General features: G+C 39.7%; 2 protein-coding genes across 5 annotated transcripts in view; one reads left to right on the top strand and one right to left on the bottom strand.

The window, feature by feature from the left end:
• LOC118430617 (zinc finger matrin-type protein 3-like) overlaps positions 1-1,566 on the top strand; it is a 51,582-nt gene extending 50,016 nt beyond the window's left edge. For all 4 annotated transcript variants that reach the window (XM_035841594.1, XM_035841592.1, XM_035841593.1 and 1 more), the window contains one exon: positions 128-1,566. In XM_035841594.1, the coding sequence (XP_035697487.1) occupies positions 128-393 (266 nt within the window). In that variant the 3' untranslated portion in view covers positions 394-1,566. The remainder of the gene's footprint in view (positions 1-127) is intronic.
• Positions 1,567-5,539: 3,973 nt separating this feature from the next.
• On the bottom strand, positions 5,540-21,044 carry LOC118430261 (leucine-, glutamate- and lysine-rich protein 1-like). Its single transcript, XM_035840985.1, has 14 exons — positions 20,870-21,044; positions 18,924-19,208; positions 18,142-18,275; positions 17,096-17,215; positions 16,576-16,751; positions 15,501-15,686; positions 14,888-14,969; positions 13,135-13,212; positions 11,498-11,701; positions 9,754-9,847; positions 9,182-9,268; positions 8,101-8,178; positions 7,275-7,574; positions 5,540-6,874 (listed from the first exon to the last, which is right to left on the bottom strand). Exons 2-14 carry the CDS (start codon positions 19,161-19,163, stop codon positions 6,509-6,511), a joined length of 2,145 nt encoding a protein of 714 aa, XP_035696878.1. The 5' UTR covers positions 19,164-19,208; positions 20,870-21,044; the 3' UTR covers positions 5,540-6,508.
• Between the last annotated feature and the right edge of the window lie 112 nt (positions 21,045-21,156).

The following is a 21,156-nucleotide window of genomic DNA, read 5'->3' as shown; positions in this document are numbered from 1 at the left end:
CGTCTGATCAATAAAATTTTGATATTATCCAGAAGAAGAGTTTGAACCATCATCTTTTTATCTTATCCTGGATGTCTAACCTTCACAAACGTATAAATGGGAAATTGTCTGTGTCTGTGTTGTACAGATGGCAGGGTAGGAACTCCACTTTTCCCCGTGGGGCCAACGTTTGTGCCAGCATCCTCCCCTGCCCCCTCCCCTCCAGCGACCAAGCCCCCCAGGGTGCCCAAGGACCTCCTGAACTGCATAACACCATCGGGGAAGTTCTACTGCGCGGCGTGCAACCTGACGCTGAACTCGGAGGCCCAGTTCCGACAACACCAGGAGAGCAAAAAGCACCGCGCCAAGAATGCTGCTGCTAAGAAAACGGACGTGCCGGCGGTGCCCACATGACCAGCGGGAGAGCTGTAGCTCTGGGTTCTCTTAAGTTATGCAACAGATTAAAGCTTTTGGCAGGGAAGGAAGTGAGGGGTGCATTCTTTGACACCAGATTTGGAGAAATCAAATATCTACTGTTACCGGTAAAGTCAATCTATTAATACCAAAAACAAAGGTATCATCTTAATGATTCTACTGCATTTTCTGCATAAACAGCAGTCAAGCATGATTGTCAAAACCCTTTATGTAGTACTCAAGTTTATGCCACTTATGGTAAGATACAAAGATACAACTGATATGAAGCTGTTTGATGGGTAAAAACAAACATTCTGGGAGAAATCCGTCATGTTAGTTGATCTATACTCAAGACTACAAACAAATATGATTCCTAATATGTAAATGAAGACTAATTGAGAGCTGTCAGTATCAAACTTTTTGGAGAAAACAAACTGTCCATTACTATAGATAGCTGCAGTGTTGGTGGAAATCTGTTGAGAAAATTAGCCATTTGCAGCATATTGTATTATAGCCACTGTGCAAGCTACAGTACTCTTTGTAAGAGTAAGACAAAAGTGCCACCTTGTGGCCCAAGTTGGCATAGCACCCCTTCCTTCCTTCCCTTATCAAAGTGTGATGTAGATATTCCTGACTGTGAGTTTATTTGTCCAAGAGATTTGTAGTAGAAAGTTGATACATGGACAATAATTGCTTGTACATAGAGTGTGCTGTATTTATCTATGGTAAGACTGCTTTCTTGTCTTGCTTTTTTTAGTGCCAATGTATTCCTATCAGTCCAGATACACAAGAAAGCTGGTAGTGTCAGTTAGTATTGTTCACTTTTGTCATTTCAGCATCAGAATACTTACCCATAAAGGTATTAAACATACTGTCCTATCTCCAACTTGATGCCTGAGAACCCCTACAGAAGGTATATGTTACACCAAGAGTGATACACATGTGAAAGTTTGCTGTGTTATATATGGACAATCATAATACAGCTCTTCTATTTTCAAGTTTTGTACATATCCACAATGATGAAATTAAACAGTTTGGAGGACAATATTGATTTTAGAATTTGAAGGTATTTCTCAGATATAAGTATTCAGTATTTGTTTTAGTTGCATTGTTTTAGTAAAGATTAAAGCTTGTAAACAGAAATGTTTATATGTACATCTTATGTGTATTTAGTATTTTGCACTTGTTTACAAATGTTTACAAGGTTCAGAAAAGAGAGAATTTGAAGAGATCTAGTTTTAACTTGGTAAGTTTCTGGAAGTATTTTATTTTGGTTTTATTCTGAATAGTCCTGTTATTTTAAGTCAAGAATTCATTTCTTTGAAAAGATGCACTGGTGTACCTAGCATAAAAGATTACGTGCTCACAAAATTTGGGATGCACAACCTTGTTATTAACCTGCTCCTCTTTAGAAATGGAATGACATTGTGAAATTCTAATGGCTACCTTTGGTGAAGAAAGGCCTTGGACTTATTTACTTGAGTATCAAGAGTATGCTGTATACTGGGTGTGCAATGATAGTGCTTTAACGTAAGCCTATACAAAGTATCTAGGTGCACCGGTGCACAAAATATTAGGTGCAAAGCTCCAATTAGGGGTGCGCCAAAGTGCACATGGGTCCTGTGTTTCATGCTGTCTTTTCATGGTATGCCAGAAGAACATTAGGTTTTCATTTGTAGCACGCCAGTGGTGATTTGGCTGATACAGTGAGAAATAGTGCAGTCTGACCTCTATGGCTTTATATTGTATTTTTTAACATGTCCCTTAACTGTGAACTCTTATGTCATAGAATTTGTGTTTTTATTTATGACAGACGTAGGTTGTTGTCATTTTTAAAAGACATTTGTTGATCATTACTAATGAAATACAAAATGCAGAATTACATTTTGGTTCTTCAGGCTCCATATCTTAAAAAGTACAAGTAGGTAATCAGACATGGTAGACTTCACCCCTTACCCATACTGATTTGTAAGCCTTTCAGTCCCAGAGAAATAGCAACACTGGGATGTATGAATTTATTTGGACTTTCATGACCTCACAGACACACAGAAAAGCCAACAACAATAATCCACTCCCTGTGGGTTATTTGAATGACACAAGAAAGGAAAATACAATTTCAAAGAAATTGTGGAGGACTATTAAAAAAATTAAGTTGCCATTGTGATTTTATGTGTAATTTAATATAGGAGTATCACAGAACTGTTTTAATTGCATCATGAGAGGAGACAATTGTTGTGACATTTTTGTGACATATTTTGCTTCAGTAATGTGGAAAGAGAAAAGTAGCTGCACCAGTTGTGTCCTCTGTGGAATACGATGATGTTATTTTGTGATAGTTGTGTGTCTGCTGTTGGAAGGGTAGGTTAATCATACCGTGTACAAATGTGTAGTTGTAAAATAGGAGACAATAGTGAGTCGACAGTGATCAAAATATGACAAGGACTATGTCAAGAAATCTGAGAGATTCTATCTATACAGGGCTATTTTCAACCACATATCTCTCTCAAGAGCATAAATGTAGTACGGTCATATCACTATCTTTTTTTAGATTTAAATGTGAACAGAGATGTGCAAAATGTAGATTATAGAATGTTCACAATAAAGTAGGAGAATACTTTATAATCAGGTTAACCTTCTTTCTGCTGTGGGTGTCCCTTTGCACCCAACCGTATATTTGTTGCAGCAGAAATCTGCAGGGAGGGGTTAAGAATTTTTTGAGATCCACATTGGGTAGTAGTGCCCAGACAAAAGTGTTTAAGCCTGTCACACTGTCAATAGCATAGGGCATATTTGTTAATTATATTTGTTAATTAATCATCAGAAGGTCACCAGATTTAAAACCATAAGAGACAAGCATATTTTTCAGCCAAAACACTCCACCATGGCATTTGACCTGGGTTGGGACCAGCAAACATCGGTCAATCTTGAAAAATTGCTTGGTGATCAAGAGAACATTAATTGGGTGTATCGCTACGGCATATGTAATTTAGATCCATTTTCCTGCTGTGTAAGGGCGTGGTCACATAGGTCGTGTGATCGTCGTATGGTCGCTAACTTTGGGGCTTTTCGGAGGACAAAAATGTACGTCCCCTGCAAAGTTTAACTGTCTTGGTACACAAAATGCTGTTTTGGATCCATGTCAGTATCAATCTATCTATGGTATCAAAATTGTACGACAATCGCACAACCTATATAACCGCACCCTAACAAGGGCATTAGGAGATGTCCAACTAACTTTATTGCCAACTGTTGCTATCAGGATCCTGTGAACTGTACTTGTATGTGTGGCTGTGTTATCTTGGGTCCTGTAAGGTGCTGTATGGACAGAGATTATAGAAGGAAACTGTTTATTGGAAACTCATGAATGGGCTGCACAAATTCTTCCTCCAGAAAAACCTTTTACACAAGTGACAACTTTGTCAAATTACATGTAATGTTATCTGCAAGAAAAAAAAAAAAGCTGTGAAAGATTGGTGCACCTTTTTGCTTTGTTTGCAACAGTCCGAAGTGGTTTGCTTATCATGGACCCATGCTAAACACAAGTGTGTACTCTCTAGAAGTACTTTAACCATCAGAAGGAAATTCTACAATCACCAGCAGAATTCTGAAGTGTAGTAACATTGTTTTGTCCAGAACAGAAATGTATGATGTTATAGCGATATATGATCACATGATGATGGTTACTGTATTTTCTAGTACAGGTAGTACAAATGCAACATACAATGTATGGACATCTAAAAAACTGGGACGTTTTTCAATTCAAGTAATTTCTTGTCAGATATGTTAAGATAGTGCTTGGGCAAGTAATTTCTGCTTCTCAAAAATGTATATGTATTCAACTTTGTTGCAGTCGTATCTTATGATAGCAAGTAAATTTTTGTTCTATGTACATGTCAAATGGAATATAAGGTTCCTTTGATACAAGACGAAATTACTGCTTGTTGGTATTGGGTGAGAGTTCTGATATAGTAGATTTTTAGTAAGAAGGGTATAGGTGTGAATGGAGTTAGGGGATAGCAATATGATTTCTGGTAAAAGGCATTAACACCAAAGACAAGTTTACCATTGTTTTAGATATAGGGGACAGGAATGTGAAAACATTCAGAACCAAGGGCAGGGATGTTAGTGAGGAAGTATTCGGCACAAAGTATAGGATTTTTTAGTGTGAAAGTATTCAGCACCAAGGACAGGGATGCTAGTGTGAAAGTATTCATTACCAAGGATAGGTACTAGCGTGAAAGCATTCAGCACCAAGGACAGGCATGTTAGTGTTAAAGAACTTTATTCAGTGACAAGGACGGGTGTTAGTGCGAACTATTTCAGGGGAGGGGTGATATAATGAAAGCATTCAGCACCAAGGACAGGGATGTTAGTGTGAAAGTATTCATTACCAAGGGTAGGTCTTAGTGTGACATTATTCATAGGGAATGGTAGCGTGAAAATATTCATTACTAAGGATAGGTAGTAGCGTAAAAGCATTCAGCACCAAGGACAGGCGTGTTAGTGTTAAAGAACTGTATTCAGTGACAAAGATGGGTGTAAGCGCGGACTATTTCACGGGAGGTGTGTTAGTGTTAAAGAACTGTATTCAGTGACAAGGACGGGTGCAAACTATTTCATGGGAGGGGGGTTATAATGAAAGTATTCAGCACCAAGGAAAGGTGTATTAGTGCTAAATAACTATTCAGTGAATAGGAGAGGGGTGTTGTTGTACTGCGAAAGTACTCATGGGGGAATGTTAGTGTGATAGTATTCAGCACCAAGGACAGGGATTTTAGTGTGAAAGTATTCATTACCAAGGGTAGGTCTTAATGTGATATTCAGCACCAAGAACGGGGAATGGTAGCATGAAACCATTCAGCACCAAGGACAGGTGTATTAGTGCTAAATAACTGTATTCAATGACAAGGATGGGTGTTAGTGTGAACTATTTTAGGGGAGGGGTGCCAAATGAAAGCATTTAGCACCAAGGACAGGAGTGTTATTGTACTGTGAAAGTATTCAGGGCGGGATGTTAGTGTGAAATTATTTAGCACAAAAGACAGTGGTGTTGGTGTGCATTATTCAATGCCAAGGATGTTAGTGTGAAAGTATTCAATTCTTCAAATGGAACTTTTAGTTTTAGACAGTAAAGATATCAACAAACTTTCTGGGTGTTTCTGACATTTTTATGACACGTAGATGCAACATGTACATAAAATCAATACAGCTATAGATGTCATCACAAGACAAATATATACATATACGATATCTACATTGTTGTAAAAATAGTTGCTGTGCTCACTTAATAGAACATACTGTCTTCAATTGACAAAACATTTTGTAAGGCACTAGGGTGTATGAAGGAAGGCACAAGGGTTTAAAAAGTGCATGTGAAGACCACATATCATATTCTTGAGTACTTATTTACTTGGTTCCCTTTAAGTACAATGTAACGTCACACTTAATATGCACTTTACCATCTCTTTTAAAACCTTTTATCATACATTTAGATTCATAGGCAAAGAATTGTTCCATACAGCCAAAGTTTAGAAAGGCACTTCTTCCCAAAAAACTATTTTTGGTCCAAACAAATTTCCTGACAAAAAGGTAACTATTATAGCAAACAGAAACAGTTTTGTACATAACACTGACTGCAGCTATAGCACCCCTGATAGCTATATTCTGACCACAGAATTCTCACTGTAATCCTACCATTGATCAACAATTTAAACCCTTATTAACAGGGTGAGTCCTGTTAATACGACACAGATTAACAATAAGGTAATAAAATATAATCTTTATGGTGCAAGATTGTATCATATACATGATGACAAAAAAGGACTTCCTCTCTTGCTGCTATATCACAAAACTCCATACATCTATATACGCAGTTATTGCTTTACCCAACAGATCATCTGAGAAAAGTAATGCGTCTTATGACACAAGGATTGTACGTGTGCATTTCAAAAATGCTATTATCAAACAACTATTTCCTAAATTTTGTTCACTTCAGAACCATAGCATTGGGAGGCAATAATAACAGGACACATTCAATTACAGCAACGGGGGAAAAATTAATAACTTGTTTCTTGATATCGTAAAATTCCCCTTTGCTATAAATACTTCACACGGGCTATCTTCTCCCCATGGCTGCAGCAATTCTTTTCCGGCTGGCGTTCATGCTGCTGCCTTTCCCTCTGTCCCCCGTCCCCGTCGGCTTGGCTCCTTCAAAACTCACACTGACATTACTGGAGGATGACCTCACACCCCCCTTCCCGCTCCCTGCACTTCCAGTGGAAGAGAAACTGTTTGTACTGCTGCGTAAGGAATTCTCCGAGCGACTTTTCTGTCCGGATGGCGGGCGGGGCACGGCGTTGGATTGGTATCCAGCTGGCGGGCGCTGAAAGGCGAGAAGTTGCTCTCGTGCCTCACTCAGCGCTTCTGTGAGCTCAAACCTCTCCTCACACTCTCTCCTCACCGTCTCTTGTAGAAAGGCAATCTGGGGATTAAGAAAATTTCTTCAGTTAAACGTCCAGCAACATGTGGCCGGGTGTATGTATGGACTTGATATTTTCTGATGTAAATAAAGAATGCTGAAGAATTGAAAGTAACCTTTGGGTTCTCGTAATTTCAGTTTCAGCTTATTCATTTTACCAGGATATACATGTCGCCAACTGGCAGTTCTAAAATGACTCTTATTATGCTGTGACAACTGATTTCATAATTCAGTGTGGTCTCCTGGCCTAAGAGGAGAAAAGTTGTAAAAAAAAGAAGCATACAGAGGAGACAAAACCTCTGTAGTTGACACTTGTAGAGCAAAAAACAATGATTTCAATATGAAGATGAAAAACATGGTTTCAACACTACCAAGATGAGAGGTCATAGGATACACGCCTCACCTCTTCAGTAGTTTGAGTGTTCTTCTCCTCCAATTCCTTATTCTCCTCCTTTAGTGTAGCTAACTCTTCTTCCTTCTGTCTCATTAACTCCTTCATTCCTGCGAGTTCATCATCATTCTGTCCCTCAGCCTTACTTAGTCTGGTCTGGAGGTCAGAGGTCAGCCTCTTCAAGCTGCTCACTTCCTGTTTGAGAGCTGCTTCCTGTCTCTCCGCCTGACCTCTGACCTCGCTGAGTTGTCTCTCCAAGTTAGTCATGGAGGCCCGCTGCTCACTGGTGAGCCTACTGGCCTGGGTTTTCAGCTGGAATGTGAAATGTCAATATTAGTCTCACAGTGACAACAGAGAAGCCAACAGTGCTTATGCTTGTACATTTTAAGACATGACAGAGAAAGGAAACATTTGCAAGTAAATACATAATGATTACCTTTACATTGTCTAGCCTAACAAATTCCTGCTGTTTTTATCTTTACTCAAACACATTCACATATATATGGTGACCAGCCCCTCCAGCTTTGTCCTGCCACTTGCTACATAATGTATTACAACATCACAGGGTGTCTGCTACACTCCAGAAAGTCACAAAGCTGACAGTCATCTGTTCTAATTCACTGACCTTATTCATTTGGAATAAAAGAAGATCGAGATGAAGAAATGGAGCAAAAGTAACAAGTTTCCTCTGTGAATGTACCGGTAAACATAATAAAGAATGTATCTTCATGTGGTTTGATTGATGCAGATCTTACTTATGCAAGTGCCCAATGAGTATTTACCATCTTTTTGGATGGAGCAATTCAGCCTCTCAATAAACAATAAACTCTGTCCTTACCTTGTCATGCAGGTCATCCTTCTCCTTGATGTATCTCTCTATCATCTCCTGGTGCTTTTGTTTCTCAATTTCAACATCCTGACAAATATGGAACAACAAAACAAGTCTCTTTTTACTTTTTTAATATACAGATCATCTCGCCAAATACATGTGTTAGCTCATCATACAGGTACATGTATACTGCATCATCAAATGCAAAGACAATATAACATTAGATACAGTTCGTCTTGACCAGAAAGTTACTATAACTCCAGCAATTCCCGATATAAACTGGTCTACATCTGCTTGGAAAGTTTTCTTAATACTTCAAGTCAAGAGCATAGATAGTGGACAGTAGCCTTTTACTATACTTAAAGTGGAACCAGTGGCAGATGTTTGGTGTAAGGTATTGATCAAATCAATGGTCTCGAGAAGAATTGATTTTGTGCATGTTGCTTATCTATGGCATGTTATCAACATGGACCTCTAACTTGTAACAGTGGTACAGGGTTATTCCTCATGAAGTAGGGACTTTGGTGAACTGAACTACACTCCTGAAGTCAAGGTCCTCATCGACTCCCGATGGACGAACATCAGGGACTTTGGTGATGTTTGCTGCAAAATTGTTATTTGGCATTCGGCATTCTGCATAACACATGCAGTAGCTATGAACTGACTGACACTAGTGACAGCTACAGGAGTGGTGGTACAGTTGTAGTAAATTTTTTTAAAAACAAGTTTTGCTCAGTGCAAGGCCATTGACCACTTTTGGGCACTAAACTACGCTCACTGTGGCAGCATCTCTTCTGCCTTAGTCAGAAACATTTAGCTTCAGCTAGCTCAGCTAACTGACACAATAGGCAAAGCAGGGGTTGACTTGACTTGACTGTATTTGGATTACAAGGCTGCTCTGGAAATTCCCTAACCCATTTAGCCAGAATGGTTTGATCCATTCACACTGGGGAAGGTCTTTCCCAAGGGCAAAAGATCGGTGACATGGCAGGTTTCAAACCCAGGACCTCTTGTGCCTGAGCCCAAACGCTGCCAATTATGCCACGTAATCTCACAATATGTAAAACTAGAAAGTGTGAGTACCACTCACCATTCTGTATGACTCCTTCAGTCTGAACTCCAGGTCCTCCAGCTGTCTGGCACAGTTTTGTCTCTCCTGTCTCAGGATATCCTCCATCTAATACAACAAGACAAATGTGTTAATTTTCATGGAAGGTGACATCAACTGTTAACCATATCAAAATTCCTCACTTGTACAGTATGATCTATGCAACAGGTGCCAAACATTGAATTACTGCAATAATAAACATGTTTTGTGAAACTTTGAGCATACAATGAAATATGCACAATTCTACTTGACAAACCCAGTGTCTTTTTGTGCATTTTTGTAAAATGTAATATGGCCATGGAATATTTGAACCAAACAGACAACTTTGCATTAATATAGCTGTCACTCTTCATATATTAAGAAGCCAAGTAGAGTGTGGTTCAAGTATCATTTGGTGTAGTCTTATTCTTAAGGGTCAACTACCATATGATCTTTACTATTTTTGTTTTGTCACAGGGTGAAGAACACACCAGCAAAAACAAAATGTTTTCCCTACCTGGGAAAACATAATAAAACTAGGACATACAAAAGTATGTCCTTGCACTCCCACGTACCTTGCCAGGCCACTGCTCCGCCTCCTGAAGTTTTTTCCTGAAGCTGTCCCTGAGCTGGTCGATCCTGTTCTGGTGGGACACTACCATCAGCTCCCTGTGGGAAGGAACAGTCAAAACTCAACAGTGAGGAAAGCAGCATTCCATGTTATCATTAAACAAATAGAGCACATGTACTGCTACATCAATGATGGTTAGACATCCAGGTAATAAGATAACCAAATAGCAACTACTCAAGTAACTGGATATGATTTTGGAAACAGTCAGACGTGTCAGGTAGCATCCACTACTCTGACTCTGAGCAGATCTGTTAAAGAGCAGGCACTACACCCTAACTATGCAATGGAGGTACAGGAGGTGAAGACAAATTTGGACTATCCATTCACATGCACTGATAGTTTTTGTGGTTGTAAGTGTTCCTATTCTCTGTATCATTTTTGTTGCAAGAAACAAAGTGACATATCATGGGATAGGGATATTGTAATACTATAACCCAGCGTTCTAGCCAGCCTGAAATTTTTTTCCGTCCCCTGAGTGGAAATCCTCGGAGGGTCTGGGGTCATGCTCTGCAGAAAATATTGAAATCTAGACCCACTGAAACGCTATTTCCTTTATTTTGAGGAACAAATTTTGCTGGTAGATTGGTTCAATTAGAATCGTTACATGCCAATTTTTGTCCGTCACAGAGGACAGAATGGGCAAAACTTTTGTCCATCCCAGCAGCAAAATTCTGTCAAGGGACAGAAGGACGGGCGCTAGCTAGAACCCTGCCATACAGCGGCACTCCCGAAATACGCGTCAACTTGCGCGAAACGTCCTCCGAAATTTCGCAGTACGTTACGCATTGTTTCGCAGTGCGTTCTGCGAAATTTTGCAAGATATTGCGCAGTCTTTCGCAGTGCGTTCTGCAAAATTTCGCAAGGCATTCTGCGAAGTTACGCAGCGAGTTTCGCAAAAAGCAGGAGCCTAACGCAAATTCCTACTGCGTAATTGTGCGAAACTTCCGTAGAAACACGCCGCATTCATATGCAGGCTGCCCGCGAGGTGGGCGGAGAAATATGGAGGTTTGTTTACCTTTCCTTTGAAGCCTGTGCGCTAAAGGCAAAGTACTAGTACATGTGTACATGTACATACCGGACGGGATAGTCGCTTCTCACAAATCTACTAGCCTCTACCTTTTGTAGTCTGTCATGTACCAAATTCAATGAAAGTCACACAAAATGAACAAAAATGCTATTAGTAATACTGCTATAAACTTACCACGGGCCTTTGTTCTTGGTAAAGTTGCAAAAATACAACGTAAAAATGTACTTTTGGTTTGCAATGCCACCCTATTCATGATTAGCCACGCCGTCATGGTGACAAATTTTGTGCCTTAGTTAGAACTTTGCTATCTTGTCAATATCTGCGTACCAACATGTGTCAGTATTTTCCTCATATTTTACCACATAAAAGCTACGGGAAAGTTTTTTCCTTTTTTTCTTCCATAATTTGGAACGAACTGTAAGTGTAAAACGACTGGTCGTAACAGAGCGCCGTCTGAGAAACAGCCGGGGAGACTTCTATATTCGGCTATCATCGTTTCACATTCGCATCTCAGCAAGGAGGTTGAAAAAGGAATCGTCGTCAGCAAATGGTGTGCTTGCGTTCTGCGAAATTTCGGAGTGAGTTCTGCGAAATTTCGGAAGACATTTCGCGCAAACTGACGCGTATTTCGGGAGCGCCGCTGTAACCTACGACCCCTAACCTTTCATCCTTGAGCATTTTCAGCTCCTCCTGTGCCTTCATCAGTGCAGACTTGACCTCCTGTGCCTCCCCGAGCGACATGGAGGCCTTGCGCTTAAACTCCTCCTCCATGTTAGACTGGTCCTGAAGCTGGTTCCTCAGCCCCTGGCAGTCTTGGTTCAGCTGGGAGATGTACACCTCACACTGCTTCAGCTCTCTCTGTAGTCTACAACAGGAGAACATTTCATCAGTAAACTACACCTCACACTGCTTCAGCTCTCTCTGTAGTCTACAACAGGAGAACATTTCATCAGTAAACTACACCTCACACTGCTTCAGCTCTCTGTAGTCTACAACAGGAGAACATTTCATCAGTAAACTACACTTCACACTGCTTCAGCTCTCTCTGTAGTCTACAACAGGAGAACATTTCATCAGTAAACTACACTTCACACTGCTTCAGCTCTCTCTGTAGTCTACAACAGGAGAACATTTCATCAGTAAACTACACCTCACACTGCTTCAGCTCTCTCTGTAGTCTACAACAGGAGAACATTTCATCAGTAAACTACACCTCACACTGCTTCAGCTCTCTCTGTAGTCTACAACAGTGAGAACATTTCATCAGTAAACTACACCTCACACTGCTTCAGCTCTCTCTGTAGTCTACAACAGGAGAACATTTCATCAGTAAACTACACTTCACCCTGCTTCAGCTCTTTCTGTAGTCTGTAACAGAAGAACATTTCATCAGTAAACTACACTTCACCCTGCTTCAGCTCTCTCTGTAGTCTACAACAGGAGAACATTTCATCAGTAAACTACACTTCACACTGCTTCAGCTCTCTCTGTAGTCTACAACAGGAGAACATTTCATCAGTAAACTACACTTCACGCTGCTTCAGCTCTTTCTGTAGTCTACAACAGGAGAACATTTCATCAGTAAACTACACTTCACCCTGCTTCAGCTCTTTCTGTAGTCTACAACAGGAGAACATTTCATCAGTAAACTACACTTCACACTGCTTCAGCTCTCTCTGTAGTCTACAACAGGAGAACATTTCATCAGTAAACTACACTTCACCCTGCTTCAGCTCTTTCTGTAGTCTGTAACAGAAGAACATTTCATCAGTAAACTACACTTCACCCTGCTTCAGCTCTCTCTGTAGTCTACAACAGGAGAACATTTCATCAGTAAACTACACTTCACCCTGCTTCAGCTCTTTCTGTAGTCTACAACAGGAGAACATTTCATCAGTAAACTACACTTCACCCTGCTTCAGCTCTTTCTGTAGTCTGTAACAGAAGAACATTTCATCAGTAAATCATTTCATCAGGCTGGTAATTGACTGTAACATCAACCCTCATAATTCTGCTGGGTGCCATGATACCTCAACATGCAAAAAAACAACCTGAATCCAGAGAAAGCTCACAGTCACACTTACACCCTCTCCTTGGTGCTGAATACTTTGTCACTAACATGACACTGACAGAAGACATGAAGACTTAGCCTCTGTCACTTCACTTTCTTGTACCAGCTACTAAAGATAACCTCTAAGGAGCCAAGACAAGCAAGGACACAAACAGCCTACACTATTTTAAGACAGATAAATCACTAATGTAGGGAGTATTCAATATGGACATGGTGAATTTGCTTACCTTGAAACATTCTCATCTGCTATCTGGTCCCTCTTCCTTAGCTGTGTGTTGAGGGTTTCCACCTCCTGGGTCTTACTTCTACAGACACAAAACATTCAGAAATGTGAGAAGTCTACTTCTGACATCTTGGTAATGAATACATTCTTCAAGATCATTCTACAATTTCAGGTATGAGGGATCTTTTTGTTACAATACCAGTATCAGGCTTTAGTGGTATAGTCTTAATGACTGGCTCTACATTTGTTCCAAATAAAATTCATGAAAAAATTTAAGTACTGTTAAACATTATCTGGCCTGCAGCTACACAAAATTTTCCGTTTAATCGATGCGGAGTCAAAACATTGTAGTCTGGTATGAAAAGATATCAGTTGCAAAATGAAGACATTGTGATCATTCTAAAATTTCAGGCTTGAGGGATTTTTTGGTTACAACATTCTACTCTTTGGGGCTACCAGGCTATAACATGCATTGGCATAATACCGGTAGTAAGACTTATACCGGTAGATTAAAAATACTGGAACTTAAAGAGATCTACACATGCAACAATAGTTATTTCTGAGCTGTGCACACTTCAGACATCTAGGTGTCCAATACATCATTTACAAAGCATCGATAACAATGCATTCGAAGACAACAAGTCCAAAAGTTTTCAGTATCTTTTTCGGGGTAGGCAGCTCGTCGTGGGACGAACACACTGTCACATTCATTGCCAAATTTATAGATTATAATTACACATGCTCACGGCACAAGACGAACATGATTCAACAACAATCTTGAATTTCTGTTGGTGACCTACAACTCATGTAAAAGTGTGGAGAACTGTTGCATAATAGCCCGGATCTACGACTGAATGGGCAAAATTGAACGTACGCAGCCATTTTCCCGCCATTTTTATATCTACGCTAGCAGTGAAGTGTTACGTCATAGCGGTTGTGACGGACAGAAGTTAAATGAAAATTCTTGACAGTATACGTCCGTTTTCTCATGACATTTTGTATGCTCATGCAGGTTTATGTTTCATGCATTTACTGACAGAAAAGGAAGGAACATCAGAGGATGTATAAAAGTACATAGCGGCAGTTAATTGTGCCGTGTTTCTTCCTACCGGTATTTTTTACCCCCTCCCAACCACGCGCCCGTTCGCCGTGTAATTCCGCGGCGTGTTACAATTACAATATTACGCTTTTAGCAGGACAAGATTGGCAGAAAAGTTACACAGAAGAAGTGGCAAAGGTAACCTATACCAGCAACATGTAACTGGAGAAAATGATGCGTTGACAATTTGTCAAATCAGTATGGCTAGAGAAATCGTCGTAAACGTACCAGTATTATGATAATAGATGTTAGTGGTATAGTCAGAATTATTGGCTCTTCCCAATCACACACATGGCAAAATTTCAGTACTGTTAAACATTATCCAGCCTGCAGGCACATCATTTTTTTTGTTTCATGGATGCTGAGTCAAAACATTGTAGTCTGGTATACTGTAAATGCAGAAATGTTCGCGGTGGATTAATGTTCGCGATTTTTGCGGTGACCACTTCGCCGCAAATTTAAAACCACCGCGAACATTTTTCTATTATGATATTAGATTGCAGTCTATGGTGTTACCGCGAACTTAAATCCACCGCAAAAAGTCATTTTTCCCGCTACCGCGAAATTAAATCCCCGCGAACTTAAATACATTTACAGTAACTGTAGAAGTTGCAAAATGAAGCAAGTTTGTAACTGGAGTGTTAAAGCACAACCCTACCTGACCAACTCCTTGTACTGAGCCAACTCGGCTGAGATAGTTCTTGAACTTTGCTCTATTTTGTCTTGCTGGTTCTTCATGGCTAGAAGAAGAAGAAGCAGATTAGGATGGTATATCTTAACACACAGTGTTAAAAGCAATTCATTTCATTTCATTTCAAGTATGAACAAACTATATTCAATCATGCAACAGTCTCTCATTTTTGCTGATGACACACATTTATGCAATAAACTACTTTTATATCTAGTCGACAGAATATTTTACAATCTAAGCTTAAAGAGGTGGGACATTTATATTTTCAAATTATAGATTAATATATTGGAGATGGCATTCAAAGGATGGTGGAGGTGGGGTTTTGAAATTCTGCATGAAGATAAACTCCAACTTCAAACAAAAATATTTTCAAAGTCTTTGTGTCAAGGAATGATTAAATTCTGTGTCAGAAGTACAAGTTAAACTTTATCCAGAGTGACTTCTACCAACACAGAATGATGAACTTTCAAGTTAGGGTTCAAAAATTCTTTCTCCCCTTCTTCTAGAAGAATTACACAGCCTTAAATAATAAAAAAAATGTAGGTACACATTACAACTCCTTGCTTCTGTTCCTTCCTACCTTCATGTTCCCTCTGCAGTTCACTGAACTTCCCCCGGAGGTCCTTCCCGAGTTGTTCAGTCTCCTGTAGCCTGCCCACGTCCCCCTGTGCCTTCTGCAGCTCCTGTGTTAGTCTGGACAACTCCGCTGACTCACAGGACTTCTGCTGAGTCAGGTCCTCAATCTGTTTTTTAAGGTTCTCCATTTCTGAAGTTTGGAGAAATTGGGCAAGTCAGGGAAACAATGTAATTCAAACCGTGCAAGCACACATTTGGGGTAGGGAGCTTGCCTTTTTGGTTATCAAGACATGATAACTTAAAGATTAGTATAGATCAACAATAGCAAATCATGACTGCATCTCACAATGTGATTAGGACCGGTACTACTGCAGTAGTATATTGATCCACAAGACTACGGTCGAGGCGCATTGACACACCAAATCCCTTGATTTCGGAAGTTAAAGGCAACCTAAGCAATTTTACAGCGTCAAAGTGGAAATATTCTGAATAAGGCAATCTGCATGATATTGACATCTACTGCACTGTATTCTCACATTTACATCATAATTTGATACTATGAGCGGTTAAAACCAGCCCAGAGACAAGTTGCATGAGGATATTCCTTATTATTGTACCCCCCCAAAATAAGGACTTGATCTGGAATCCTTGTGCAACTCATTCCCGCGCTGTTTTTAACGGCTCAGTTTATGAAATAATGATGTAAATGTGCTAAAATAGTGCATTAGATGTCTATATTATACAGACTGCGTTATTCAGAATATTTCCACTCTTAACAATGTGATATTGCTTAGGTTGCCTCCAGTCAGTACTTGGATTTGAGACCACCAAGGAAGCTTAAGACTGGATGCTGGAGTCTGGTCATACCAACGACTCTTTAAAAATGGTACATACTGTTAAGAGGAAGAGTATGGAGGCTAAACACAGTACACCACCAGTGGACTGTAGTAGTGACCTATGTATGGCCCCATGGATATGAAATAGACATGTTCACTGGGCCCAACGCAACACAATGATGTATGGGCAACTTTAGCTTTAGCGCTTTGTATAGTGATCCAAAGACCCCAACACCACCTTACCTTGCATCTCTACAATGCCCATATTAGTGAGAAGTTTTGTCAGCTGCGTTGTTGTGTCCTGTACAACCTTGTCCCGCTGGTGTACAAATGTCTGTATGTTCTGTAGACATGCTCTCTGGTTCCGCACAGACGACAGGAGCTCGGGTAACCTGGTGTGGAGTTCTCCATTTTTATTCCTAGGACAAGACAAGAAAAACCAACATTCATCAATGTGCATCTAAAAACTTCTTAGTTATTATGTTTACCTTCACAGAATTGAAACATGTTGTTTTTCCTCTGTATTTGCTTGCAAATGTTACCTTTCTAGTTCTCTTTCTATAGTTGAAAAGAAATAACTCACTCACTCACTGAAATGAAAAGTGTCTCAGCAAATTTTGGCACTGTTTGAACTTTCTCTACAGTATGGGGAAATACTGCTAGTTAACCAATCCCAGAATTTTTTTCACCTACACTTTGTTGAAGAAAGGGAACCAACTCCTTGAAATGGTGTGATAAAAAAATGAGAGAAGTGAAGCCTAACCTGAGTTTTTCTACCAGTGTTGCCTGCTCTGATGCCTTCTCCTCACTCTGTGTGCACTGTTCCCTCAGTCTGTCCAGCTCACCAGCCTTCTGCTGTAGGTCTTGTGTCAGGGATGCAATACTAGAACAGGAGACAGACAGAAATTATTTTTACCTTGAACCACAGCCAGTCGATACCCTTGCGGTTAATAAGGCTGTCCTAGTTGTGGCGGTCAGTATGTGAAGTGAATTATCAAGTAACATATGCAACAGCTTTAGAATCACATCGTATTACTTGTAGTATTTTACTATTTTGCAAGTGAGAACACTCGCGCACCAACACCTTGTCCTTGGCACTGAATACTTTGTCACTAACATGAGTCTAATAGAAGACACATAAACATGAAGACTTTTGTACTTGTACAATTCTATCTACCATTGCATCAAGTTAGTCATTGTGAAACAGTTAGATATTTTTAGTTACCTCAGCATAGATTCTGTTCCTCACAAAGTTCCTGATAAGATCATTCAAGAGAACCATCCCAAATTTATTCTATGCTAGTTTACCTTTATCCAAGGGGTAACCTATATCTGTTGTATCTAAAAACAGGGTGCTTAGGTGCTATAAGTCGAAGAATCATCATCATCATGACGAATGGTGCCTTCAAACTACAATGTTTTAAAAATAGAGTAATTTGGAACCAATGTCTGTTGACTTGATATCCCTAAGTAAAGTACCCTGTTTTAGATACAATGGATATAGGTTACCCCGATGATAAGTGTGAACTAGCGTTATAATTTACTATAAAGCAGGCCTGTCTCCAGGACCGATCCCTTTGTTCTGGGATGGAAAATTGCATGTTGGGATGGACAAAAAATTCCACCCCATCCGTCCCAAAAATCTGAACTTCAGTACATTGAAATTGATACAAATGTGTTTTCATACGCTTGAAATAACAGATTTAACAAGGAAAAGCAACATCATGACTCCCAAACAATGAGGAGGATGGAAAAAAAATTCAAACTGAAGACAGCCCTGTTATAAAGACTAGAAAGTGCGAGTTTTACCTGGACTCCTTTGCCCCCAGTCTGTTCTGCATGTCCTCAGCGATCTCCTGCAGTTTGCTGTACTCATTACGATGTCTCTCATCACGCTCCTCACAGTCTGTGTGCTGCTCAAGTTCCTCTTCCAAATACTTCACCTGGAAATGTTAGAATGTTGCTATATAAATTCAAGCATGTGTACAGTTTTATTTATGAATTATATTTTTTTGTATAGTATTGTCCTAAACTGTACTAGACCTGAGATAAACACAAAAGCATAACACACATTCAAAATTATTCATTGTTGAGTACATCAGAGAGTTCATCTTTGTTTAAACTTTGTTACCAATGTGGTGCACCTGGCAAATAAAACAGTCATATAAACCAAATGCAAACAAACATTTTTAGCTCCAATACGAGCGATCGCTGTTGTTGTTTATATCCGGGGTATTTGACGACTGGTGCCTACAAGGACGTCAGTAGATTGGATTAAAACTTGATATCTAAATTAGCAGATCAAATTACTGGTTAATATGTAAATCAATATTTTACCAAACACCTGCTTTTTGCCTACCACTGCGTCACTGTGACATCATCGCGATTGCTTGTATAGCAGAAGACAAATGCAATGCCTTGGAGAATTTATCATGGAAGCTTATCTGTGTTGGTAGTAATCATAGTACACTGCTAAACCTCTTCTAATACAAATGTGTACAAAGATCAAGTTTCAACGACCACTGTTGCCTTCTTCAGGATCAATAACAATCCCTCCAGAAAGTAGGAGAATTTGTTAACTTATAGCTTACCTGATCCTCAAGTCTCTTGATCTCATGGTGAATCAAGTAGCTGACTCCACAGAACTTACAGATGGTGTCGTCTCTCTCCATCAACTGTAACTCATCAGGAAGAGGGTGCTCCGGAACGTGCCTCTCTAAAATCGGTGACATCGCTACATGTCTCGTACCCCTCTTGCCCCTAAAGCTGTTATTGTCAGCACTACCGAGGTTGTCACTCTGGATGATGTAGGCTCCTTTAGGGTCGGCCATCTTGGATTCAGTCCCACGGTTCAGGTCAGAGCTGGTAGTATTTCCCTGGTGCAAAAATTAAAGTCTCTTCAAATCAGCTCAACAAAGGGTGACCTACTCCAGCAGAGTGGCTACATGACAGAGCTGTGAGGATTTGTTAATGGGATCAATGTGCAGTGAAGTGACGAAACATGTAGTTTCAAGAGCTCTTCTGGCATTGGCAGCTAACTTTAGCCAACTAGGATCCAAGATTGGTGCTGATATTTATAAGCCAACAGCTTTTTTAATCTGCATACCAATAAATCTATGCTGTGCAATGAGACAGTTGCCATCTATGACATAGCACAGAAAAGTATGTCTCTGATGAAGTACATTACTTGAGTATGTATGAGTTCAAGCTAAAATCTTATAAACACAGTATACGTACTCCTTTAGTATTTTGACATACCCGCCAGTAGTAATCACACAGAATTTGTAACAAAAAGACTAGATTTAACGCACATAATCTCTCTTTCAGGAGTGATCTTGGACATCTGAGTGGCAGCAAGTTTTCTACATTCCTCTTAGCCTGAGTACCATTGTAGCTTTAGTTTACTGGGGCTCCCATACTGTTCTACTAATTCTAGGGTTGAGAATGGGAGCCCCGGTTAACTACATGTAGCTAGTATAAGATGACACCCAGGCTACATGTTGTTGATACATGTATCACATTTTGACTCAAAGTTCCATTGTAATCCACAAAAGTAACCCTTTGAAACCTTTTTCAAAATCACTGACCTGTTTCATCCAATCTCTAGATTTTTAACATCTTGCTCAATCATGAAATCCAAAGTGTAGCCAATCTCCCTTGTAACAATCGCAATGTTACAGTTCAAAGTTTTTCAGTTGCTAACATCATAGTTGATTTTGACTTAGTTTTCCTCAACCAAACATCTCGCGGAGATTAAGTCAACACGACTGAATACCCCACGCTTGAAAAGTGATATCCTAGAATAAACTGTCACGGTCGATACAACGTTTTTTCTGACCAAACATGTTTGTGTACTTAAAAACAGAAGGAATTCCTTTTTTTTTTCAGAAGAAAATGCGTTGTCTATGTGGTAAACAGACTGCTGTATGCTGTCTTAGAGTTGAACTAAATCAACAATAGGAAATTCGACAAGACATAAGTGGCTAGAATACTTGATCTTTACACCATGTACATACTCGAGAAAGTTGCAAAACAAAATATCTCCTTCTGTCATGATCTAAATGTAGTATAGCCTTGGGTAGTTTTGCATTTCCAATCTTGCACTACAGTAAAACAAGTTTTAGTTTTTTTAACATCAGTGTCAGCCTTAAAGCCATGCTAACTGACACCGTAGGTATGTGAAATATGAGAAAACTGCCTTATTTTGTGGTTACATGATGGAACAAAGTTTCCGCTCATGTTGACATGTTTACTGTAAGCAACGATTCGCATAACTCTGATATCGTGACACTTTCAGATTCCTAGACTCCAATATCCACACACAAAAATCATAAACAAATTTATAACAGTACAATTTAGTAAATATTACATGCAAGTACTTGGCACCGATACATAATATCGGCCGTGATTCCATCCCTTTGACCTCAATGGCGTTCTTACAAATAGTAACTAACAGGTGTTAAACAATGTCGCGTTTATGGTTCAATTCTTTACCAACGGACGTGTTTAAAGGAAATATAAAGGTATGTGTACCTACCTGGAGACCTTATGATCCATAATGCGTTGGGCGATAGTTCTCTAAAGCAAGAAATATGGCGAAAATTGGAAAGAAGGGACCACCTACACGTCTATGGCAACCGAACAGTTTACATCCGCCATGTTTGATGTCATGCAGGGGGTCACTAGAGGTCAAAAGGGAATACATCATTGTCTCATATTTCACTTCTGCTGAATACAACTGAGACAGAATTTTCTGTGATTCAAAGGTTTGATCTTTTGCAAATCGCTGATAATTTTATTCCATTTTATTTTATGATTTGGTGG

This window comes from Branchiostoma floridae, chromosome 14, assembly GCF_000003815.2.
Source record: "Branchiostoma floridae strain S238N-H82 chromosome 14, Bfl_VNyyK, whole genome shotgun sequence".
Taxonomy (NCBI): domain Eukaryota; kingdom Metazoa; phylum Chordata; class Leptocardii; order Amphioxiformes; family Branchiostomatidae; genus Branchiostoma; species Branchiostoma floridae.
This window is presented reverse-complemented; position numbering and strand designations above follow the sequence as displayed.